Source organism: Taudactylus pleione, unplaced genomic scaffold, assembly GCF_031769625.1.
Source record: "Taudactylus pleione unplaced genomic scaffold, aTauple2 ptg000442l, whole genome shotgun sequence".
NCBI lineage: Eukaryota > Metazoa > Chordata > Amphibia > Anura > Myobatrachidae > Taudactylus > Taudactylus pleione.
In genome coordinates, this window is record NW_028284844.1 from 2,782,024 (window position 1) to 2,806,309 (window position 24,286).

The window sequence follows — 24,286 nt, forward strand, 5'->3', positions numbered from 1 at the left end:
CTCCGGGGCTCACTACAGACATTAGTGGAGGTGGTAATTGCTGCCTTCGTTAGCATATGCTCATTGTGTTTCTTTCTTATTTATAGATTTATTGTCATCAAAAGAAGAAATTTCATCTGAAAGGAGATAAATAAGTCGCGTTCTTTAGATGGGGCTGCGAGCCTATGAATAGGTGACATATTTGATTAATAACCGGCATCTGTAAGTCGGATGCGTATATTAAAGTCAATATCACAGTTTAAAAAGCGTCTGACATTTACAAAAGAAAAAAAAACAACCAGAAATGGAAAAAAAGAAAATGTGATTACTTTTGACATCTTTCAATGTCACAAACACACTGGCAGTAGTAGCATGAGTAAATCGTACCAAGCAAACAAAATAAATATGGATCCAGATGGCGCCCTACAATGCAAATCCACCACGGTCACGCTGCACCATTACTTCAGTCTGTACACTGGCTGCATGTAAAAATAAAAGGACACGGGCCTGATTCAGACCTGCTCGCGAGCGCTATGCGCTCGCTAGCGGGTCGATGGTGGCCCAGTGCGCATGCGCATGACGGAGCCGGCTCCGTCGTGCGCGAGACCCGGATAGCGACGGGCAATCCGACGCTCCGGGTCTCGTACCAAAGGGGGCGTGCTGTCGATGTTGGGTGACAGCACGCCCCCTTTGGTGGGCGGGCCGGGGGCGTGGCTGCCCAGATGGAGGCGGTCCCATGGGAACGCCTACCGTCTGGGGCCGGCCCCACTGACATCACAAGTGATGTCAGTGGGAGTGCTTTCGGCTCTGTTAGAGCCGAAAGCACTCTGGGGCTTGCGGCAACGAGACCCTACCACAAGGGTCTCGTTGCAAGCCCGATGGTCGCGATGGTCTTGACCATCACGACCATCTTCCTGGCCGCTCGCTATAGCTGTGGGTGGTCACCCACAGCTATGCGAGCGGCCAGGAGGCCGCTCTGAAAAACAAGAAGGATGGCCCTGATTCAGAGCGAGCGCTCTGTCAGAGCGTCCGGCTCTGAATCAGGCCCACTGTGTGATATTGATCTGCTGACTTACATAGTCCTCAGGGTCCCAGCAACCTGAATGGCGGGACACGTTCTTTTCAATATCCAGGGGGACAGGGAATTATTCTAACGCTCACAGTCAGAAAGAGGTCGAAATGCTGTTTTGCTGATGCTTATTAACGCAACGCCAAAATTTGTCAGACAGATTTGTCGAGAGAACGGCCATTGGATTGTATAGGTGTGTGCGCTGTCCCGATGCAGGGGCGTTTGCCGATAAACGGCTTTTAACGCCCCTGCAACGGTCGGGAGGTCAAATCTATGTACTGTTTAATATTTGTCGGTTTGACCTCCCGATCCCATAGAAGCCTGTACACACTGTGCTATGTCTGCACAATATGTACACGGCTGCCAGGGGGTCACACTGAGGACAGTCTGCACAGTGTGTACGCGGCTGCCAGGGGGTCACACTGAGGACAGTCTGCACAGTGTGTACACGGCTGCCAGGGGGTCACACTGAGGACAGCCTGCACAGTGTGTACGCGGCTGCCAGGGGGTCACACTGAGGACAGTCTGCACAGTGTGTACGCGGCTGCCAGGGGGTCACACTGAGGACAGTCTGCACAGTGTGTACGCGGCTGCCAGGGGGTCACACTGAGGACAGTCTGCACAGTGTGTACGCGGCTGCCAGGGGGTCACACTGAGGACAGTCTGCACAGTGTGTACGCGGCTGCCAGGGGGTCACACTGAGGACAGTCTGCACAGTGTGTACGCGGCTGCCAGGGGGTCACACTGAGGACAGTCTGCACAGTGTGTACGCGGCTGCCAGGGGGTCACACTGAGGACAGTCTGCACAGTGTGTACGCGGCTGCCAGGGGGTCACACTGAGGACAGTCTGCACAGTGTGTACGCGGCTGCCAGGGGGTCACACTGAGGACAGTCTGCACAGTGTGTACGCGGCTGCCAGGGGGTCACACTGAGGACAGTCTGCACAGTGTGTACGCGGCTGCCAGGGGGTCACACTGAGGACAGTCTGCACAGTGTGCACGCGGCTGCCAGGGGGTCACACTGAGGACAGTCTGCACAGTGTGCACGCGGCTGCCAGGGGGTCACACTGAGGACAGTCTGCACAGTGTGCACGCGGCTGCCAGGGGGTCACACTGAGGACAGTCTGCACAGTGTGTACGCGGCTGCCAGGGGGTCACACTGAGGACAGTCTGCACAGTGTGTACGCGGCTGCCAGGGGGTCACACTGAGGACAGTCTGCACAGTGTGTACGCGGCTGCCAGGGGGTCACACTGAGGACAGTCTGCACAGTATGTACGCGGCTGCCAGGGGGTCACACTGAGGACAGTCTGCACAGTGTGTACGTGGCTGCCAGGGGGTCACACTGAGGACAGTCTGCACAGTGTGTACGCGGCTGACAGAGGGTCACACTGAGGACAGTCTGCACAGTGTGTACGCGGCTGCCAGGGGGTCACACTGAGGACAGTCTGCACAGTGTGTACGCGGCTGCCAGGGGGTCACACTGAGGACAGTCTGCACAGTGTGTACGCGGCTGCCAGGGGGTCACACTGAGGACAGTCTGCACAGTGTGTACGCGGCTGCCAGGGGGTCACACTGAGGACAGTCTGCACAGTGTGTACGCAGCTGCCAGGGGGTCACACTGAGGACAGTCTGCACAGTGTGTACGCGGCTGCCAGGGGGTCACACTGAGGACAGTCTGCACAGTGTGTACGCAGCTGCCAGGGGGTCACACTGAGGACAGTCTGCACAGTGTGTACGCAGCTGCCAGGGGGTCACACTGAGGACAGTCTGCACAGTGTGTACGCGGCTGCCAGGGGGTCACACTGAGGACAGTCTGCACAGTGTGTACGCGGCTGCCAGGGGGTCACACTGAGGACAGTCTGCACAGTGTGTACGCGGCTGCCAGGGGGTCACACTGAGGACAGTCTGCACAGTGTGTACACACTGAGGACAGTCTGCACAGTTTTACCCGATCAGCCTGCAATTGAAAAAGTGTGTACCCAGCTTTACACACTTGTCCAATCTCATTAGATCCCAGTTGGTTTGATCCCTGAAGGATTGGACAAGTGTGTACCCAGCTTTACTCTTTGTGGCTGTCGGGGCTCTATATAAGTTCCGTCACGGTTGTCATTCATTAACTTTTTAATTAAAAAAAAAACATGATTCTGCCAATAGACGGCAGAGACTACAGAAGGGATGATAGTATATATTTATTAGATTAATACTGTAGATGCCTCTCAGATATCACCAAAAAGAAAAACATAATAATAAATCGATGTAATTAAAGTTTCCTTTGCACATGTAATGTAATAAACGTACACTTTTGCTAGCAGACAAATTAGTAAAAGACAATAAATCAATCTTACAGCTGTTCTTATGTCTGAGTCTGTGAAGCTTCTCATCAGTTCTCCCAGATCAGCTTCCTCTGTCCTGCTGGAAACGGCCAGGCCGGGCTTTTCCTAGGACAGAGGTTGCGTTAGTGACCTTGAAATCGATGCTTGGCAAGAGCAGGCGGCTACAATACCCAGACACATTGTGTAAAACCAGATAGCAATTTGCTGTGTTACACCTATTACAATGTACCCTTTGCCTAAACACAGTCGATGCCACCAGTTTGGTCAGCTTATCAATTCACTAGGGATTAGTGCTCATATTATTATTATTATTATTACCAGTTATTTATATAGCGCACACATTTTCCGCAGCGCTTTACAGAGAATATTTGGCCATTCACATCAGTCCCTGCCCCAGTGGAGCTTACACTCTATATTCCCTATCACACACACACACACACATATACACACTAGGGTAATTTTGTTAGGAGCCAATTAACCTACCAGTATATTTTTGGAGTGTGGGAGGAAACCGGAGTACCCGGAGGAAACCCACGCAAGCACAGGGAGAATATACAAACTCCACACAGTTAGGGCCGTAGTGGGTATCGAACCAACGACCTCAGTGCTGTGAGGCAGTAACGCTAACCATTACACCATCTGTGCTGCACAGGCACGAGGCGCTCTGTGCCACACTGAGGTTACTCCTCCCTTGTGTATGTATAGGCTGCATAAGTGGTTTCAGTCCAGACAGTCGTTGCATAGTACACTTAAAGCAGATATAAGGATGTAAACTTAATATACATCACATACATATCAATACCCGATAAACATACTGAAATTTCAGATGCGACATTGCAGATAAGAGCCTGGGTGTAGTGGGTATCCGTGGTCGGGGGTGGAACTAATGCTACGGCCCATCAGGAACTGTATATTCATCGATGTGGAATTGAAAGTCCCCTCGTCTAACTGACAGTGCAAGGCTGGGACTTGTAGTTCCACAACAGTTGACCTTATACAGCAGGGATGGGGAACGTCAGGCCAGGGGGCTGTATAAGGCCCCCGGAATCATTTGGTCTGGCCCTCTGAGCTTTTTTCTGCTAGTCTCATCTGGCTACCAGGGTGCCTAGAATGGAACCCTGCAGCCAGAATCTATGCAGCAGTGCCGTCTGGAGCGTCCTTAGGACGCTTCAGATGGTCACACCGCTGCCCTTACAGCTCCCCGGAGCATCCGCAGGATGCTCCGGCCATTGCTGTAATCACCGGAGATTGTGGCCTCGCACCTATGTGACATCACATGGAGGGGGCGTGGCCTTCACCGGGCCCGCAAATAATGTTATATGTATCAAAATGGCCCTCAGCAGAGAGAAGGTTCCCCACCCCCGTAGTACAGGAATGTCTATCAGAAGAGCTGGAAGGAAATTGCTCTCACAGAGTGAAAGTGAGATAGAGCAGGAGTTGGTATTTTAAGCTTTACAAGGTCATCTAGAAGAGCATTAAATGATTAATATTCTCCATTTCTACTTTAATCTTACACAACATTCTGCTTCCTTCCACCCCACTTAGGGGAAGCCAGAAAGGCATGTACTGTACGTTCTCATTCATGTTTATCTACCGGCAAGAATGCAAAGCTTTGTGTATCACTCAGCGCGGCAAAGCTGTGACCTGTCCTCAACCTGGAATATAAATGTGTCCTGTAACAGGAACCACATGGAGAATGAGAGAACACACTTCCCACTAGCAATGCACCAAGCTGGGGATTTTCCTGCTCCCCCTTTTCTGTGCAGATATTAGAACCTTCTTTATCTGGTGCAGGTTACTAATAAACTGTATTTTACTGCATAAAAACACTTCACAGACCCAGCCTCTACCTGCAATACTGAGGGTGGTCTACTATTTGGGATGACTGGGACATGGAGGCAGGGGTGTATTTATAATGGGTCCAGGGGGCCCACACCGCACACCCTGCACCTATACTTCCAAATACTTACCTGCCCGATGTCCCACGTCGGCTGGAGAGGCGCTAAACAGAACTCCTGGCCACTTTACTGGCGTTCTGCGCATGCGCAGTAGGGAAATTGGCTGCCGCGATATTTTTCCGGTGACCTGCGCATGCGCAGTAGACTCCGGGCACAAACTCGTGCCCGGAGTCTACGGAATGTGTTAGTACGCCGCAACCGCCGGAGAGAGAGGAGGGGCCCCCTCCTCTTTAAATACGCCCCTGCATGGAGGGTTTCCATAACTTAGAGCATCATGGCTAAAATATATTAAATCGCATTTAAAAACTACCCACCATCTTTTTTGCAAACTGGCCTACTGTATGCATCCGCGTCTCACTGGGGCGTGCAAGATGTCAGGGGCACCGCCTCAATACAGACCTCAACTGAGCCATCTTTTGGGATTGAGTTTTACTGGGGGCATTCCATTCAAAATAGGATTTTCGGTATTGGGTGGAATTATTCTTTAAGTCAGTGGTTCCCAAACTGGGTGCCAGGGGGCAATTCGTGATCCAGGATCGAATCAAATTATTTATGGTCCACGTAATAGGCAAAACCTGTGCTGGTGGCTGCCAGTCATTAAATATGTGGACAAACAGAATCACAACCCTGCTCGCCACCACTTACCTGACCTCAGGATGACCGGTAAGCACAAGTTACTTAATCTAATCATTTTATGCAGAATATCTCAATAAAGGAAACCTTTGACCTCGGGATGCCGTGAAAAAAAATAGCTGATTCTCCAGGGCGCGGTGAGTTAAGAAAGTTTGGGAACCTCTGCTCTATGTTATTTCACTGCACTCTTCTGAGGATTTAGGTATATTTACAGGCAATTTGATACTTCACTCCTTACAGTATAATAGATTTAGGGCCTATTCATCATACGATAAATGGCCTGTTAACCATGCGGAAATGCTAGTTTCCACATATTTAGGTTACCAGGCTATTCATCATCAGGGGTCCGATAGGACCCCCTAATATTCAGCAAACTCTGAAAACTGAAAGTTTTCAGAGTTTTCTTCTGAGATAAGCGCCATCTTCAGACGACGCTTGTTCTCGGATCTCCGCTCCTTCCTATGGGAAGGAGTTCCGGAGATGCGAAGAGGGATCCGAGCGGATCCCTCCGCCGCCTCCTCACTACCTCCCCGGTGGCTTTGCGCATGCGTGACCCGAGGTCACGCATACATAGCCGGGACGACGGGAAGCAGGTAAGTAATACAGCTACAGAGTGTGACTGCAATACTAACCACGGGTAAAACTGCTTATCTGAGCAGCTGTCCCCTCACCGGAGCAATGATGAATTGCTCCAGTGTCACATTTCCCCCACTGCGGGTTCAATACTTCATCATTGGAGGCCATACGGCCTTCGATGATGAATAGCCCCCTTACAGAGAAGAGATCCTATCCCCAAATATTCACGTTAGAGCCGGTGCCTCAGCAATAGCAATAATTACAAAGGAAGCTCATAAATGTTTCATTCATATTCCCCAGATGATGATGATATACTTTGCAATTTGTATTAACTTTTCTGCTGCATTCTGGTGGCAATATCAGCATATGTATAAAGGTTACCAACCTATCAACTTGTGAGATATTGGCCGATATTTCCTGGCTCCCCCTCCCCCGTAGTAGGTAATGCTCACAGCACTACGCTTGCCCCCATGTCCTCTTCCTACCTGATCCGTTATTCTATTGCTGTGTGTTGTTCCTAGGTAAGTACATTTACACTGTATTATAATACAGCTTTTACACCTAAATTCCGGGTCTGACCCAGAATTTAGCCGGCGCTGACCCAGGATATTCCCGAGTCGGCGCCATTCACACCGGAGCTGGGTCTGCAGAGAACTGGCTTTTCCAGCGTTGAAGAGGACGCTTGGAGATTTGTCATCTCCAAGCGCCACTGAAGCTGGCCAATCAGCAGGCATGCGGAACGATCCAGGTCACCCTGACCTGGATGGCGCCGTTTACACTGCAGGGTTTCACAGGTTATTCCCATGTTAAACCCTGCAAGTTACCTGGGTTGTATTGCTGGGTCACTCGACCGAGGAATCCAACCCTGACCCCTTTTACACCAAGGAGCTGCCCGGGTTATCCCTGCAATAACACAGGTTTTAGCTCTGGTGTAAAAGAGGTATAACTTAAAATGTCACGTTACACTGTTACTATGTATATTACTCTGTTACTATGTATATTACTATGTTACACTGTTACTATGTATATTACTATGTTACACTGTTACTATGTATATTACTATGTTACCATGTATATTACTATGTTACACTGTTACTATGTATATTACTCTGTTACTATGTATATTACTATGTTACACTGTTACTATGTATATTACTATGTTACACTGTTACTATGTATATTACTGTTTATTATGCTATTACTATGTATATTACTGTTTATTACACTATTACTATGTATATTACTATGTTACACTGTTACTATGTATATTACTGTTTATTACACTATTACTATGTATATTACTGTTTATTACACTGTTACTATGTATATTACTATGTTACACTGTTACTATGTATATTACTATGTATATTACTATGTTACACTGTTACTATGTATATTACTGTTTATTACACTATTACTATTTATATTACTGTTTATTACACTATTACTATGTATATTACTATGTTACACTGTTACTATGTATATTAGTATGTTACACTGTTACTATGTATATTACTATGTTACTATGTATGGTGTTGAGGACACTTTGTGATGCTTTAAAAACAAAAGATAAGAATAACAAGAATAATGACAATACCACTTCTGTTTGAAAAGACAATACAGTGAGCTTCCCAACCCATCACTATAATAAAACGTGACATCTAGCCACGGCTACTGTTATGCTGGACACTGGTACTTTCCAAAATGAGCTCTAAGGCCAGGGGATCATGCGAGTGGCACGGACCATATCATGTTGCAGAAAGATCCTACATGCGCTCGGCAGCTGACCGTAGCTTAGTTATCAATTATTCCAACATCGCATCACATGAGATTTATCATTGGAGCATCAGCTGCGTAACAGAATCCGCTGTATGGATTTATACAGCCAGAAGTGTAGACTGTGGGACAGAATCACTTACCTGGGGAGCGAACTGGGAGCTGCCTTGTGATGGGTAAGGGCTGATGGCCATTTGTTGAGAAGCATCTTTATTCCTGTAAAAACGTTGAGGAAAACCAAAATGAGCTTCTCAGTGTAGGGAACATGCATGCTTATTTACTGCAACACTACATCCTGGTCTGGGTACACTATGTAGACAAAAGTGATTGGACACCCCCGCACAAGTGAAATGGTACGCTCCTGCAGCAGTCACCTGTTAGTGAAGGTATAAAATGAGAAGTATAGAGATGTTCTCCATAGCTCTGTGCTCCCTACACTGTGGCAGTTCTACAGAAACAACAAATGATTTTACCAGGACGACAATTCCACCTGTCATGTTTCCAGGGCGACGCTGGGCTGGTATACAGAAAATTCAGTAACCCGGATGGATTGACCAGCTCAGAGTCCAGATCTTATCCCCATTGAGAACCTCTGGGACGAATTGGAGCGACTGGTGCGTTCTAGGCCGACTCCACCTTCTTCAGTGTCACAGTTGGTCACTGTACCTAAGGCACGATGGCAAAACATACCGCCGGCTGCTGTCCAGGAACTTGTGGACAGTTTGCCAAGAAGGGCGTCTGCAGTAATCACTGCATGTGGTGACCTACAAAGTACTGACGTCAGTAACATCTCATTGATCTATTTGCTGTCAGTGTCCAATCACTTTTGTCTACATGGTGTACAAAGCCACCGCACAGACTGCCAATCGCAGATATGTATATAGTACATATTATACAGATGTTTAAAAAAAACATTATTTGTGTGCAATACGGTATATATATATATATATATTGCACATAGAGACATATTCTTAATTTACACTGTATATTTATATACACACACATATATATAGATATATACATATATATATATATATATATATATATATATACATACACACACACACTGTATATATACACAGACACACACATGCACACCCCTCCTACTTTTATAAAGTGAGGAGGAGGACATTTGCCTGAAAAAGAGGTGTGGCCTTGCGGCAAGGGGGCGTGACCTCAGGGAAATGCCGTATCCACAAGCCCCCCCCCCCCATTTTCGGCACACTGGGAGCATGTCCAGCGCACCAGGAACTGGGCTGCCCCAGTCCCTCTCACCACTGAATAGACGCTGCGTGCATGCGCACAGCATCTACTCACCGCGGAGCAGTGGTTGAGAGGTGACCTTCCAAGCCCCACCCACCCACCACGGGTCACTGCAGCCCGCAAGTGGGACAGCGGGCAGTGCCCAAAAAGCGGGACTGTCCTGCCAGAATCAGAACAGTTGGGAGGTACGCACTCGTAAACAGAAAGACAAATGGCTGCCAGCGCTTTAACCAATATCTGCAATTCTGTGTGTAGCTAATAAATAAGAGCATGGCCATTTTGTTATAGTAACACATTATATATACACTTCATCCTGCAGCCCCCCCTAAATACACATATACACACAAATACAACTTTACAGACACTGCGGTGTCTAACACACTATTTACTCTCAAAGACATCATGACAGGAAGCCTGATGTGCACAGGGAAAATACTTCCCCCCACAGACTCAGCAATACCTCAGAGATCATTCATTCTGCCGAGCGCCTGAAAACCTCTATATATACACATTTGTGTACATCCCATTACTGGTGTATTTTTATTTTTCTGTTTTGGTTTAACATAGAAATGTAGAATTGTCCTTTTTTTGGGAACGCTGCCTGCATACAGTCCCTGAAGAGAAACACATGTATAAGGCTCCTAATAAAGCTACAATCCCTTCCGCAGTGTATCTTAAACCCTGGCCTGCAAGAGGTACCAGAGGTCCAGCGAGTACAATACCAGAGCTCCCCCCCCCTTCCTATCCAAGAACGATGGAAATGTGGTAACACTACATATTTTAAAAAGGAACAAACAGGTCAGCAAACAAAATATCAGACAAATAAATACACTTCTGTAAATAGAAATAAATGGCTGCCAGAAGAGCTTACAATCTACAGTATGTAGCAACACAGATTTCACATCACAAAGATAACTATTTCTGAAGCACAATGAAATGACAGCTGGTTTCTATTCCTAACCTGAGGTATAAACATTGCACAAGGTTTCCCGGTGGTTTTAGCAGACACAGATAAGCATCCCTGTGTCAGGCGTTGGAGATGGGTGTAACTGCTGCTGTAATGCAGAATACTCACAGGGGTCAGAGATAGAGAAGACACGTTCCCCATGCTAAGAGACAGCATATGAAGCCTGCGCTGCCCTCTCTGCTGCACACAGCGGTCTGTAGGCAGGAGAAAGGCATCCAGCAGAAGGCGATTGCTCAGGGACTGGGAGCTCCTCCACCAGAGGCTGATGCCTATCCGTGTGTCTGCTGTGACCTGTAGTGCCCAGCTCCTTCCCTACCTGACACAATTACACAGGACAAGCTCGGGGAAAAGCTAGGACTAAATCCCTTAGGCAAAGAAATAAAAAAAATAAAACATTTGAGAAGCAGTTTTCCTTTTACATAAAAGTTGCACATAATAAGAATGTTAAATGTAGACACATATTGGTAATTTAATAATTAACTACTGGAGAATAACAATTTACTATGACATCACAGATTTTTTAGCGCTGCACTTCCATCGATCCAGCCCACAAAATGGCTGTCACCACTGCGAATAAGGCGACAAGTGCACTTTTCGGTTATCAGACTCGGCAAGGCAAATGGCAACTCTTAGAAGCGCAAAGTCCGTTGCGGCGATACTTTATCGCCAATGACGTCATTTTCACCGGTTTCAGCTTATCCCCGTATTCAATTGTAGCGTCTTTCCGCCGGCGCGATAACGCAATGCAATGTAATAGGCAAAAAAGTTTCTCCTATGAGTACCCGCCAGAAAAAAGTGTAGAATTGGGGATTTGGGGAGCAATGCTGCAGGAACCACCCTGCACCCTTTGGACACACCCCCCCTGTCGCTAATTGCGTCATAAAATGCAAAAAACACCCACAAAAGACACCCCAAAAAAGCACTTTGAAAAATTGGTCGAAAAAAAATCAAAGTGGGGTTACAAATTCAAAAACTAGCTAAATAGCCTTCTGGGGGGGGTGTAAAAGTATGGGGGAGGAGCATTTTTGATTGCAGGTGCTTGCTGAAGGTGCGTTTTTGGCACTTTTTAATGCTTGACTTTAGACATTTTAAAATATGGTTGCGCCCATTTTCATGTACCCCAAATTTGACGGGAAGAATTATTTAAAAAAAAAAAAAGTTGCAAAATGCTATTCTTCACCACTTGCTCAAAGACGCTAAATAGCCTATTGAGACCATTTAAAAACCCCAAATCGCTTTAGCAGGGCTACTATATTCGGGGGGGGGTACCCAGTCAAAGAGAGCCACGGAGGAAGGTAAAGAGAGAGAGGCGTTCAACACCAGCCTCAGAATATCTCCTTCTCCACATAATACCTGCACACCCGTCCCTGCCCTGTTTTTGGGGTTCACTCCACCATGGCACCGGCTATCTAAAATACGGAGAGGAGAAGCTGCAGTTTTGAGGTCATCAGCGCAGCGGGCTCCCTGGATAGACGGGGACTTTAAGCCGTGCTATACAGAGCTAAGTAAGTGCTTGCATAAGACTTGGATTTCATTACATCAGCAGCACTTACCTTTATATATGGAGACCTAATCAAGGCTTCAGTCTTCCAAGTGTTAATTGTGGACACAAGAGTATCCATTTATACTTATATCTTTGTGGATTACAATCCGGTGAGATCTTTATGTCATTCACCAAGACAGCTTTATGTAGTCTTTATTACAGCTATTTATGTGTACACATCATTTAATGTATGTTATATATGTTAATGTTTTATATATGTATATTAAATTAGTCTGTGTAGACTTCTGCAGAAGAATTGTCACTTTTTAGTATACTGTATGTTGTATTGTAACTAGGTCTATTTTCTAGTACAATTTATATAAAGAATGATGATTCTTATACAGGTTGAGTCTCCCATATCCAAATATTCCGAAATACGGAATATTCCGAATTACGGAATAATTTTGGCATGACTGAGATAATAAAACCTTTCATTTTTGATGGTTCAATGTACACAAACTTTGTCTAAGGCACAAATTATTAAAAATATGGTATAAAATTACCTTCAGGCTGTGTGTATAAGGTGCATATAACACATATATGCATTCTGTGTGTATATTGGGGTCCCATTCCCAAGATATTTCATTATGATATGCAATTATTCCAAAATACGGAATATTCCGTTATCCAAAATACCCCTGGTCCCAAGCATTTTGGATATGGGAGACTCAACCTGTATTATTTTTTGGTGTGTTGAATCAGTTTGTTGATTTTCTGCCATATTTAGTCCTTTAACAACTCCAATATTTAGATTATTAGCACAACACCGCCTGGTTCCATTTTTGTCTGATCACCCCTTGGTGGTCTGTTTTGGGTGTACACAGAACCATAGGTGTGTGCAGTGGTTGTTTTTTTGGTTAATCATAATTAGCTTACTAGTGCCGGTCTGATATTTTTTGTTGTTTGTGTTTATAACATGATAGTTAGGAGCTGATTGGTTGTTCATTTTTTTTTTACAATTTTATCTCTCTCCCAGCTTTGATAAATACCCCCCGGTATCCCTTACATACAACGAGACGGCAACATGTAAGAAACGTCCGTGTATTGCACATTGGCAGCACTCTGCTGTTTATAAAGAGGGGAAACGACATTTTTGCGACAATGGTAACACATTATTATTTTGTGAACAGATACCATAACTCTACACATGGTACCAGGTGCCTCTCCTATACATTATAGGCGCACGTGTCACCTGCACAAAATGGCGGCAACCAGCGACATAATAGAGAGATTTCAGATTCATTTCCATAAGGAACGCTTTTCCAAGTTGTGACTCTGCAGAGTCACGTGTATGGATTTGGCCGGCAATATGGCTGCTCCCATTACCTACAGGCGAACTTATATATCTGGAGTTTGGGAGGGGGTTGTAAGTTCATCACCGACAAGTAGGATATATTTTGGATTACTGAGCAATAATTTATCTCACACACATTTGTCAGATGTAACGAATGTGAAATATGTGATGTTAAAACTACTCATCGTTTGGGGCTTATTAACACTGATGAGGGGGCAGAGATGGCGCAGGGTTAGTGAAACATGCTTCGTCATCTCTCCTTCTGTGTACAGACACCGTCAAAGTCTATTGTTCCCTTCATTGTACACTGCATCATTTAGCCATTATAAGCTGGGAATCCAGGCCAGAGCTCAAGGTTCTTCTCAGACCTGCTTTCCAGAGTCCCTGCAATGCTGGATTTTAATTTCAGCCGCTGGCTTTATAGCCTATGCACTGGATATAACAAAATCCTAGAGGCTTTATCTACAGCAACGACTGCAATCACTAGTCGAGCCGGAATCTCAAATTAATGAAAGTTCAGGGGAAACGCACAGACGATATGGTAGCTGGCTTCTATCACTCATACTTACAGGAATATCCACGCATATAAAGGCATAGCAATTTTACTTATATCCATTTACATCGCTACAAACTTTTGCTAATTTCTAATGATTACATGAAAGCAGATAGTTAAAATATAATGTTCACTTAGGCCCGTATTCAATTACACGCGAAAAGTCAGATTTTTTTTCGCCTGTAGTATTGTAGTACTTTCCGCCAAATTCGCCTGTTTTGGGACGCAAATTCGCGACATGACCGTCTCTGCAAATTCGAGACATGCATGTCCCCGCGATTGTCCCTTTTCAATTACAGAATAGGTGAATGCATAACAGGCGGAAAGTACTGAATAGATTGGTGGAATCAGTCTGTACCCCAAAATAAGACGCACTGGAAATCATGACTGATGTGTACTATTAGCCGTAATAAAAGTACTTTGTGTCCTTAATTTGTGTTAAAAGCTTTCTAGTAGCATATTCCTAAAAGTGGTAAAATTATAGAAAACAGTATTTTTTGTGGAAAAGAAATAGTCCTGTCAAATTTGGGGTACTTGAATATGGATGCAAGCATATATTTTGTGTTTCTAAAGTGCACTTAAAAAAGTCCTAAAAACACCTGTCCCATCCATACAGCCCCAAGAGACCTATTTTGCTACTTTTCATCCTTGTCCCCCCACTTTTTACATGTCTTTTTTTTGGGGTGTTCTGAGGTAAAAAAATGTTTTTGCTGATTTGTTCTTTTGGGGAGGGAGGTGGGGGTTTCAGAGGGTTCTGAATCAATTCCCTGCATTTGCACCCCAAAATAGATATTTTGCACTCTTTTCTGCCTGCCATGCATTGGAGAAACATTTCCGCCTGTTTCAGTACATTGAGTTTCTGCTTAGATGAACCGTCCTGGAATTCAATCTGGAGATAAGACTCAAACAGTCAAAAAGCGGCGATAGGCAAAACTTTTACGCCGATTTCGGCTTTTCACGTCTGATTGAATACGGCCCTTGATAAGAAAACCAACAACAGGAATAAGGCAGCTTTCTCATTGGCACGCCGACACTCCCTACATAACAGAGGATGGATCTCAGGGGTTTATGCTGTTTTCCCAAGCACTGTACAGGAAACATATACCTTTAATTATCCTTTCTAATAACAGTCATCCTTCACTAATTTGAGGCCGAGCAAAATGAATAGGACTTTGGAATGTTTTTATTAGCACTAGTTTTTGAGCTACACTTCCTGTGCTATGTGTACTTCAGTAATATAGTCATAGTGAAAAGCAATTTTAAAATAAACTGATATTTTCTTGATACAACATAAATAAAAGTTTTTTCAATTCGACCAATCTCAAATAATAACAAAAAAAACCTAATAATCATACAGCAGCTGAAATTCCTCTCTCACAGTGACCTATATTCATGAGTGTTCTCTCTGCCTTTCACATGTTTATTTTATTTAATTTACTAACAGTTGCTTATATAGCGTAGCATATTCCGTTGCACTTCACAATTTGAAACAACATTAATAGAACAAAACTGGGTTGTAAGAGACAGACATAAAGGTAAGAGGGCCCTGCTCGCAAGTTTTACAATCAATAGGGAAATAGGTTTTGATACACAAGGATAGGTGCTACATATTGCAAATTGGTCCAGCCAGACTGCAGAGCTGTATGATCTAGTCACACAGGAAAGTTGGCCTAGGGTCAGGAGGGTGTGACATTGAAGAAAGAAAAATGTGAGGTTATGTGTGGACTGTAAGAAGGGATGTAATTAAATAGGGAAGCTATGAAGGTTATGTAGGCGATTCTGGAATCTGATAAGCTTGTCTGAAGAGGTGAGTTTTCAGAGAACGCTTGAATGCTTGGAGACTAGCGGAAAGTCTTATTGTGAGTGGGAGGGCATTCCACAGGGTGGGTGCAGCCCGAAAAAAAGTCCTGTAACCGTGTATAGGAGCAAGTAATGCGTGGGGATGCAGATCTTGTGCTGAGCGGAGAGGTCGGGTTGGAAGATAATTTGAGATATTTTATATTGAATACGGTAGAAGACCGGTAACCAATGGAGGGACTGACAGAGTGAATCAGCAGATAATGAACATTTAGCGAGAAAGATCAGCCTCGCAGCTGCATTCATAATGGATTGTAATGACAAGAGTCTGTTTTTGGGAAGACCAGTAAGGAGACTATTGCAATAGGCAATTCGGGAAATAATGGGTGTTTTTTAGATGTATGTAACAAGATTTTGAGACAGATTGAACGTGGGGAACAAAGGACAGTTCAGAGTCAAGGATGACACCTAGGCAGCAAGCTTGTGGTGTGGGGATGATTGTCGAGTTGTCAACAGTGATAGACAGATCAGGTTGCTAACTACTACTGGCCAGTTGAAATATAATTAATTCTGTTTTGGATATATTATGTTTGAGGTGGCGAAATGCCATCCAAGATGAAATGGCAGAGAGACAGTCAGTGACATGGACCAGCACAGATGGTGACAAATCTGGGGAGGATAGGTAGATTTGAGTATTGTCAACGTACAGATGATACTGAAAACCAAAAGAGCTGATGAGTTTGCCAAGAGAGGTGGTATAGATTGAGAAAAGCAGAGGACCTAAGGCTGAGCCTTGCTGTACTCCAACTGATAGAGGTAGCGAAGATGAGGTAGAATCAGAAAAACGAACAGTGAAAGAGCGATTATATAGGTAGGAAGAGAACCAAGAAAAGGTTGTGTCCTTAAGACCTAGGGATTGTAGTTTTCGTATGAGAAGAGAGTGGTCAACAGTGTCAAAGGCAGCAGAGAGATCTACAAGAATTAGAAGTGAGTAATGTCCTTTTACCTTGGCAGTGACCAGGTAATTTACTACCTTAGTCAGTGCTGTGTCAGTGGAGCGTTGGGAACGAAAGCTGGACTGAAGTGGGTCCAATAAGTTGTGGGTGTTAAGAAAGTGTGTGAGGTGAGTATAGGCAAGTCTCTCCAGTAGCTTAGAGGAACATGGGAGATGGGACAATAATTTGAGAGAGAGTTAGGGTCAGAATTTTTTTTTTCCCAGAATGTGAGTGATCACTGGATGCTTGAACAGTGATGGAAAGATACCAGTAGAGAAGGAGAGATTACAGATTTTAGTTAAGGGTGGGATGAGCACAGGAGACAGAGCTTTACTGATTTGTGAGGGTATAGGTTCAATAAGAGAGGTAGTTGAGTAGGAGGATAAGAAGAGTGTAGATACTTCATCTTCATTAGTGGGGTCAAATGAAGAGAATGTGCCAGCAGGTTCAGATAGGGAATTGAGCAGGTCACTGGCCGAGGAAGAGCCCACCATTTCACATGTGCTCTTCTTCTGGGGCATCTCTTGTCGCTGTCCAGCAGTAGTCAGCCAGCATAGAAGCGTTCCACCTACCCGGATAACCTTCTTCCACTGCTTACATGTCCTGGAGGCATCGCTCACCGTGCTGCATAAATGGGCCTAGGTCGGAATGGAGCGCTCGCTAAAGACGTTATGTCATCTTTTCTGGATTCAACAAACAGTGGTAGTCTAAGATTACCACTGTTTGTCAAAGCATTGCTCTCGCCATCTTTAGACACCGGCAATGGTGACCCGGCGCTGCTATTTCGGATCAGCGAATCCTTCCAGGCACTGTCGGGTCCCCGCATCATGCACATGCACAGATGGACCGTCGCGCATGCGCATTACACAAGACCCCTGTCGCTGGCACCGTTAGGCTGCCAGCAGCCCAGCAGAGGACCTTGCAGATGAGGAGGAGTTCGCTGGACCTCGCCGGAGGGGTGAGTATTGGTAAATATCAGTGGATTATTCGTTTGTATCACAGTGATACTAAACGAAAAATTCTGCTGGTGTTTACCTTCGTTGATAAATGGGGGCCAGAGTTTTAATTGTCACATTCGTTCTTTGCATTCTGAATTACCAAGAAAATCCATTCGTTGTTTGTTCACTGTGGCACTTTATTTTTTTTCAAAGGGCTGTGAATAAACATTTTTAATTGTGATCAATTATGAAAATGTCTATTTAACACTACTTGAAGCCATAAAATGGGAATTTAGTTTTCATATATAATGTAATAAAGCTAACATATGACAGAATGATCAGTTGATATCATTATGGAGAGGACAGAAATGACACTTTTATAAATCCCAGTGACTTATTTCACATTTTGCATATTTTAAAAAAAACAAAACAAAACATGCTGCATCCCGCGATCTGTGCAAGCCACACTCTCATATCACATAAAATACGCCCCAATCTGCCTAACCATACCCATTTTTACACACAAATAAAAAGATAGCTGCATTTCCAAGTAAAACCCTGAGCCTTGCGGGTTCCGCAAATTGTGACATTTGGGTGTTGTATGCGCTTAACAGAATACGTTCTTACTCCATGATGTCATCCCCCAGCCTGGTCACAGCAGCTCAAACTCAAATTAGAAATAAATTCTAGAGAGAATGACTTAAAAAAAAATATTTTATATCCTCTTCAAGTTTAATTTTTAGAATTTGAGATTTTCGCTCTATAAAATGACCTGCTGTAGCGGAAACACATTATGTTTTACTAGACATGAAAGGGAGGATAAACAAAAAAAAGAAGACACTGTGATTTCATGGCTCACACAACACGCTCCCCGTGATCACACAGAACTGTCAGTAAATCATACTGTGACCGCAAACTGTAAAATTAGCTTTTTAAATACATCACAGGCAATGCAGGCGGCAGATTTGAGAGAACTGAAATTCAAAAAGTGATATTTTGTTGGTAAACAATTCGCTTCTGCAGAAGAGGCGACTTTTGAGGAAAGTACAAGCGGCCACTGAGAGCATGTTCTGTAATATGTCTGTTTATGTCACCGTCCGTTTATTTCCTGACATGCAGGCCGTAACGGCCGGTGACATAAACAGACATATTACAGAACATGCTCCCAATGGCCGCTTGTACTTTCCAGGGCTGGGGAACACGCTTCCTGAAAGGGTACATATGGAAGCAGGTAGACTACTTCTAATTATATTGCTGAATGTTAGAGCACCCCCATAGCACCGTATCCAATTAGATACGAAAAGCAGCGTATGCGCGAAAAGTTTACACTTGGGTGAACTTTAAAGCAAAAAATGTGTTTCACGTTATCCTATTAGCCGCGCCTTTTCGTAGGTGCGAAAACTCCATAGGCAAAAGCTGCAAAACGTTTTCAACATCTCAGAGCAGGTGAAAAGTTGCGCAAAACCCCTATTTTTGTCTAAAAATGTTGGGACTTCAGAACCCCTTGGACACCCCCCCTAATGACTAATTAGGCAAAAATATATTTTTTAATTAGCTTAATTTGGCCAATAATTATGTCATTTTTGGGGTGAAAACTAAAAAATTTTGGAAAATGGGTTTAAGTAGTGGGAATGGTATTTTGGGGGGCTGTATGGATGGTGTATTTTAAAAAATGCACTTTGATAAAACATACTTATACCCATTTATCTGTACCCCCATATTATCTACAACAGTTATTTTCCCCCCAAAAATATTGATTTCTAAAAAATGTTCACTCTTCGAAAAAACATGCAAAACTTTTTAAAAGGAACTTTAAAGTGTTAAATATTTAATTAGACATTAAACTATATATATATTTTTTTTTAATGAACTCGTTAAAATAATTAGGGACGGATTTAGGTCAGCAAGGTGTCCAACTATGTGATTGGACATTTCATCATGTATAATACTTAAGGAACATCTTCTGATGTGCTGAAATGTTGGTAATAGACTGGAGGGTATCTACTTTCTTATCTCTTGTTTTTTTTTAAATTCTCTTATTCACAACTACCAACAGTCCAGATGTTCTCGGTCTAAAAGGGGTAGGGGATAGAAATTAGCAAATAAGAGAACAGCAAATAAAAGCAAGGTTTAGAAATGTAAGGCAAGGTGTATGATACTATATAATTATTATTATTATTATTATTATTATAATGTCCTCCGATTCAAATAAGCTCTAATAGAATAATAAAGACTACTAATTTACTTCAGCATCATATGGAGAATTTTTTTAAGATCACTAATTACTACAGTAAGTGTTGATATCCCTTTTTGTCTTTTTTTAGTGACTAATATATCATTTGTAAATATGTTGCAGTGTAATCTGTTGTATAAGTGCTGAACTAGACGCGTTTCACCACTGGTTAGTCTCTCCCTCATACGTTAAGCTAACCAATTCACTAGGACCTAGGTGTCAGCAGTAATACTAATTAACTCCACGAAATAGCCGGCTCAATTATACTTTATACTTCAGATAAATGTTGCGTTTTGGTACAACAGCATTCTGTAACAAAAGCTGCGAGTACAAAACTGTTACATCAAAGGCCAATGAAAAAGACCAGAGAGACTTCGGTACAAGCAGTGAGACCTTCTGACAAGTGTCATTAAATTATTACAGAACCTCTTGGAATTAATAACAGTGTCCTTGAGACAAAACCTCCCAGAGATACAGTGATTACAAGTGTGGTGGTTTCATCTTCTTTGCAATTCTCCTCACTGACAAGAGATTGCAACATTCCCGAGTAGTTAACCTGGAGCAGAGTGTGGCTCACACGGACATCCGTCACCACTGTCCTTTAAACTGCTGTAATTAGTCTGATCACTAACATAAAGGCAGAGCTTATACGTAATAAATGGCAGGTACAGAATAAAAAGCGCAAGTAGATTAGCAAGTGTATTAATAAAACAAGTGTCTAGAATGACATGAGGGGAGTCTTAAGCATGAAAATCTATGATTAAAGGCTGTAGTGTCCAAACATATCTGCAGAAAGAAAAGTCTAACCGTCATTCCCCATATTCTTTTCAAGGTTTCTCGGTAATTTGCAAACACAAGGTAAAGTTTTATGACCAGTTATGTTATAATCTCATTAATCGCTATATTTGAACTGTATCCAATTAAAAAGGTACAATTTTTGTCCTCTAGAAGGGGCAACCTCAGCTGAGGCAATGCGTCTCCCCAGGACGTCTTGTACTATTAACACAGACATAATTTAATTATATTTCCTCAGCTAATCTGAACATCTTCACATGGCTTTACAAAGGGAGTTCTGCTAAAATATGGAAATGTTCTGCTGATCGGCATTTTCTTAAATGATGTCCTTTGATCTCACCCAGCAAGATATTTTAATATTTATCCTGCTGTACAATGAAGATCAAGTTCTTGTAGAAGTAATTATTTTTTAAAATTTAAAATTTTGTTACATTAATTCCAGTGTTGATGGAATTAAAGTGAACATTAAGATCTCTTGTGGGTTCTTGAATCATCCTAGCGTAAAATGACTTTCAAACGGGCAATTAATGCTGGATAAGGCCATAATTTCATTACAAAAATAAGATGTATCAACTCAAGATAGAGATCCAATTCTCCAAAGAATTCAAATACCTAAAGGGCGTGCATTCTTTGGCAGATCAACAGACAGCAAATGGCCAGCTAGCCCAATTCCCAAGTTTTAAAATTTGTCCATGGACATTTATTCAACATTGAACAACTGCTTACAACTAACAATAGCACTTGATAGTGCACATGTCATTACATACACAGGTGTCAGACTGTTGACCTAGACTGAACCCATAGTCAAGGAAACATAACTGCAGGGATATTACTGGTTCCTAGTGAGTGGACAGGCTGTACTCTCATTGAGGTCACTGGTTCCTAGTAACTGGATAGGCTGCACTCTCAGTGATGTCACTGGTTCCTAGTGACTGAATAGGCTGTACTCTCAGTGATGTCACTGGTTCCTAGTGACTGGATAGGCTGCACTCTCAGTGATGTCACTGGTTCCTAGTGAGTGTATTAGGCTGTACTCTCAGTGAGGTCACTGGTTACTACTGATTGGGTGTGCTGCATTTTCAGTGATGTCACTGATTCCTAGTGAATAGATAGGCTGCATTCTCAGTGATGTCACTGGTTCCCAGTGAATGGATAGGCTACATTCTCAGTGAAGTCACTGGTTCCTAGTGAATGGATAGGCTGAAGTCTCAGTGATGTCACTGGATGATAGTGAATGGATAGGCTGCATACTCAGTGATGTCACTGATTCCTAGTGAATGGGTAGGCTGCATTCTCAGTGATGTCACTGGTTCCTAGTGAATGGATAGGCTGCATTTTCAGTGATGTAGCTGGTTCCTAGTGAATGGGTAGACTGCATTCTCAGTGATGTCACTGGTTCTTAGTGAATGGATTAGCTGCATTCTCAGTGATGTCACTGGATGATAGCAAATGGATAGTCTGCATGCTCAATGAGGTCAGGGAGTGGGCCCTTAGCAGTTGACCCGGGCTCCTTCAAGATCCCTCCAACAATGCCCGGATAATTATTATCACACTCCCTCCCCCCTCTTCTCGGCGCCCACGATTATAATGGGACCAGCATATCAAATAATAGAGGTATATGCTACACCCTACGTATAGTGGTTCTCTGAGCTTCGGAAAGCATAGACTATGCAAGAGTGGAATTTAGAGGTCATGATCTCAGAGAACAGTGGAAGTTTTGATGACCTGTAGTTTTCTAATGTCATTACAATTCCAAAACAAAGTGACTAGCATTGCTATTTCACAGCGATGGGGTCATGGGTTTGACTTTGACCAGGGCCTTATTTGTGTGGAATCTGTATGTTCTCCTCCCCCCCTGTTTGCGTAGGATTATTCCGGGTGATCCAGTTTCCTCCCACAATCCAGGATGCGGCTCCCTGATTTATTTACATCTCTCTCATACCAATTGGGAGCACTGCCTGGCAGAACGGTTGCTGTCATTTGTCAGTCACATGACACCACCCTCCTCCTCTTGTTTGCCCTGAGCACACCACAACTAAAAATCCAAATAAAAGTTACCATGGCCATAATTATGGGTAGGGAAGCAGTGCCATTACGCAGGGCACTGGGGTCAGCACCTATCGTCACCCCATGGCACGCACCCTGCAGCCTGTAGAGCTGCACTGAGCATCCTATGAGGATACCCTGGGGAGTGCTCTAGTGCTTTCGGCCCTGCCCTCTCAGTGTGATGTCATGTTGGGGGGGCGGGGTTATCCCGGAGCTGCATGTTAGATACTGCTATTAAAGGCACCGTTGGTACACAGTATAACTCATAGGAACACATGCACAGCCATTCATTCATTTTTAATGTGTAATTCATATTGTAGCATTTAATCAGAATATTTTAACTTCTAGCTGCAGCCGCACACAGATTTTTTTTTTTGTCTTTGGGACAAGAACTAGAGTTATTTTTCCAGTACGTCCACCAGTGGCGAAACTAGCGAGTGATGGGCCCACGGGCAAAAATATGCCGGTAGTTACATCCCTGACGTCCACCTATAAGTCAGTCTTCCTTTAAAATGCCCTGTTATAGTGATTATAGCAGAATACTCCTTTGGCTGGAAGCATTAGGTTTTAGCTCTCAAGCAGTTTCATGAGTGGGGAGTGAAACCCGATCTCTGAGACAGAGCCAGTCAGTCAGTAAGCCCCTCAGTGTCACGTGATGACTGTGGATGGAGAGGGCGTATTGCGCTATGAGCATGCAGCAGTCCTGATAAGACGACGGGTGTTCCAAATCACCTCTGCTCATTACATAATGTCATGTGATTGCCATGGGAAACGGCATGACACTCAAACTGTGAATCCATATATAGCAGGTTGTAGAACAAACACTAAAGGACTTAAACCATCAGCAAGAAAATGTATTTAGTGGTTTTATGTTAATTAGAAATAAAAAATTAGCAAATTTTGTACATTGTAGCTTTACCAAAGCACAGCCAGAATCCAACCAAAGCCACCTTCATGGTGCATCATTTTTTAGTTGCTACATTTAAGTGTAACTGTTCCCTTGTAAACATCGGAACTTGGAAGTATGTAACTCTTACATGCCTCAAGCCTCAGTCACCGAGGGATGAGGCACCATTCTTAACCTGCCCGCCCACTCACTGTGCTAAGGCTACAGATATGTCCTTACCTGATAAGTACCAACTTCATCTTGGAAGGTGCAGACTTGATAATGGCTGATGCATTTTGGTGGCTTTTTCCAAACAAAATTTGATTGTTCAACTAGTGCAGAAAAAAAAAAAACACCACATAAACATAACAATATCGGAATCCCAGTGTATCCATCTTCATTTCTTACATAACCTAAAAGAATTTTACAGTAAATAGAGAAAACAAGAGAAAACAATGGCGTTCGGTCGCATAGGCCAATAAATTGCTGTGCTCAAACAGGGGTGTCCTGAAAACCTGCACTTTCACAAGTGCAAAGCCTGGTCTCGTCGTAGATGTTATTACTAATGATCTCTTACCTGTGAATGTACTTTTATTTCTGGGGAATGATGAGAATTTATATTAAATTAATATAAATTTGGATAAGATAGAAA

At 43.6% G+C, this 24,286-nt stretch overlaps 1 protein-coding gene across 4 annotated transcripts in view; it reads right to left on the bottom strand.

The window, feature by feature from the left end:
• LOC148505696 (inaD-like protein) overlaps nt 1-24,286 on the bottom strand; it is a 191,233-nt gene that overhangs the window by 50,267 nt on the left and 116,680 nt on the right. The window contains exons 3-5 of one of the 4 annotated variants that reach the window (XM_088447865.1): nt 23,875-23,966; nt 8,468-8,540; nt 3,394-3,486 (exon numbers count right to left, since the gene is read on the bottom strand). In XM_088447865.1, coding sequence (XP_088303991.1) covers nt 3,394-3,486; nt 8,468-8,540; nt 23,875-23,966 — 258 coding nt within the window. The other 3 variants (XM_088447866.1, XM_088447867.1, XM_088447868.1) reach the window with 3 other exon arrangements.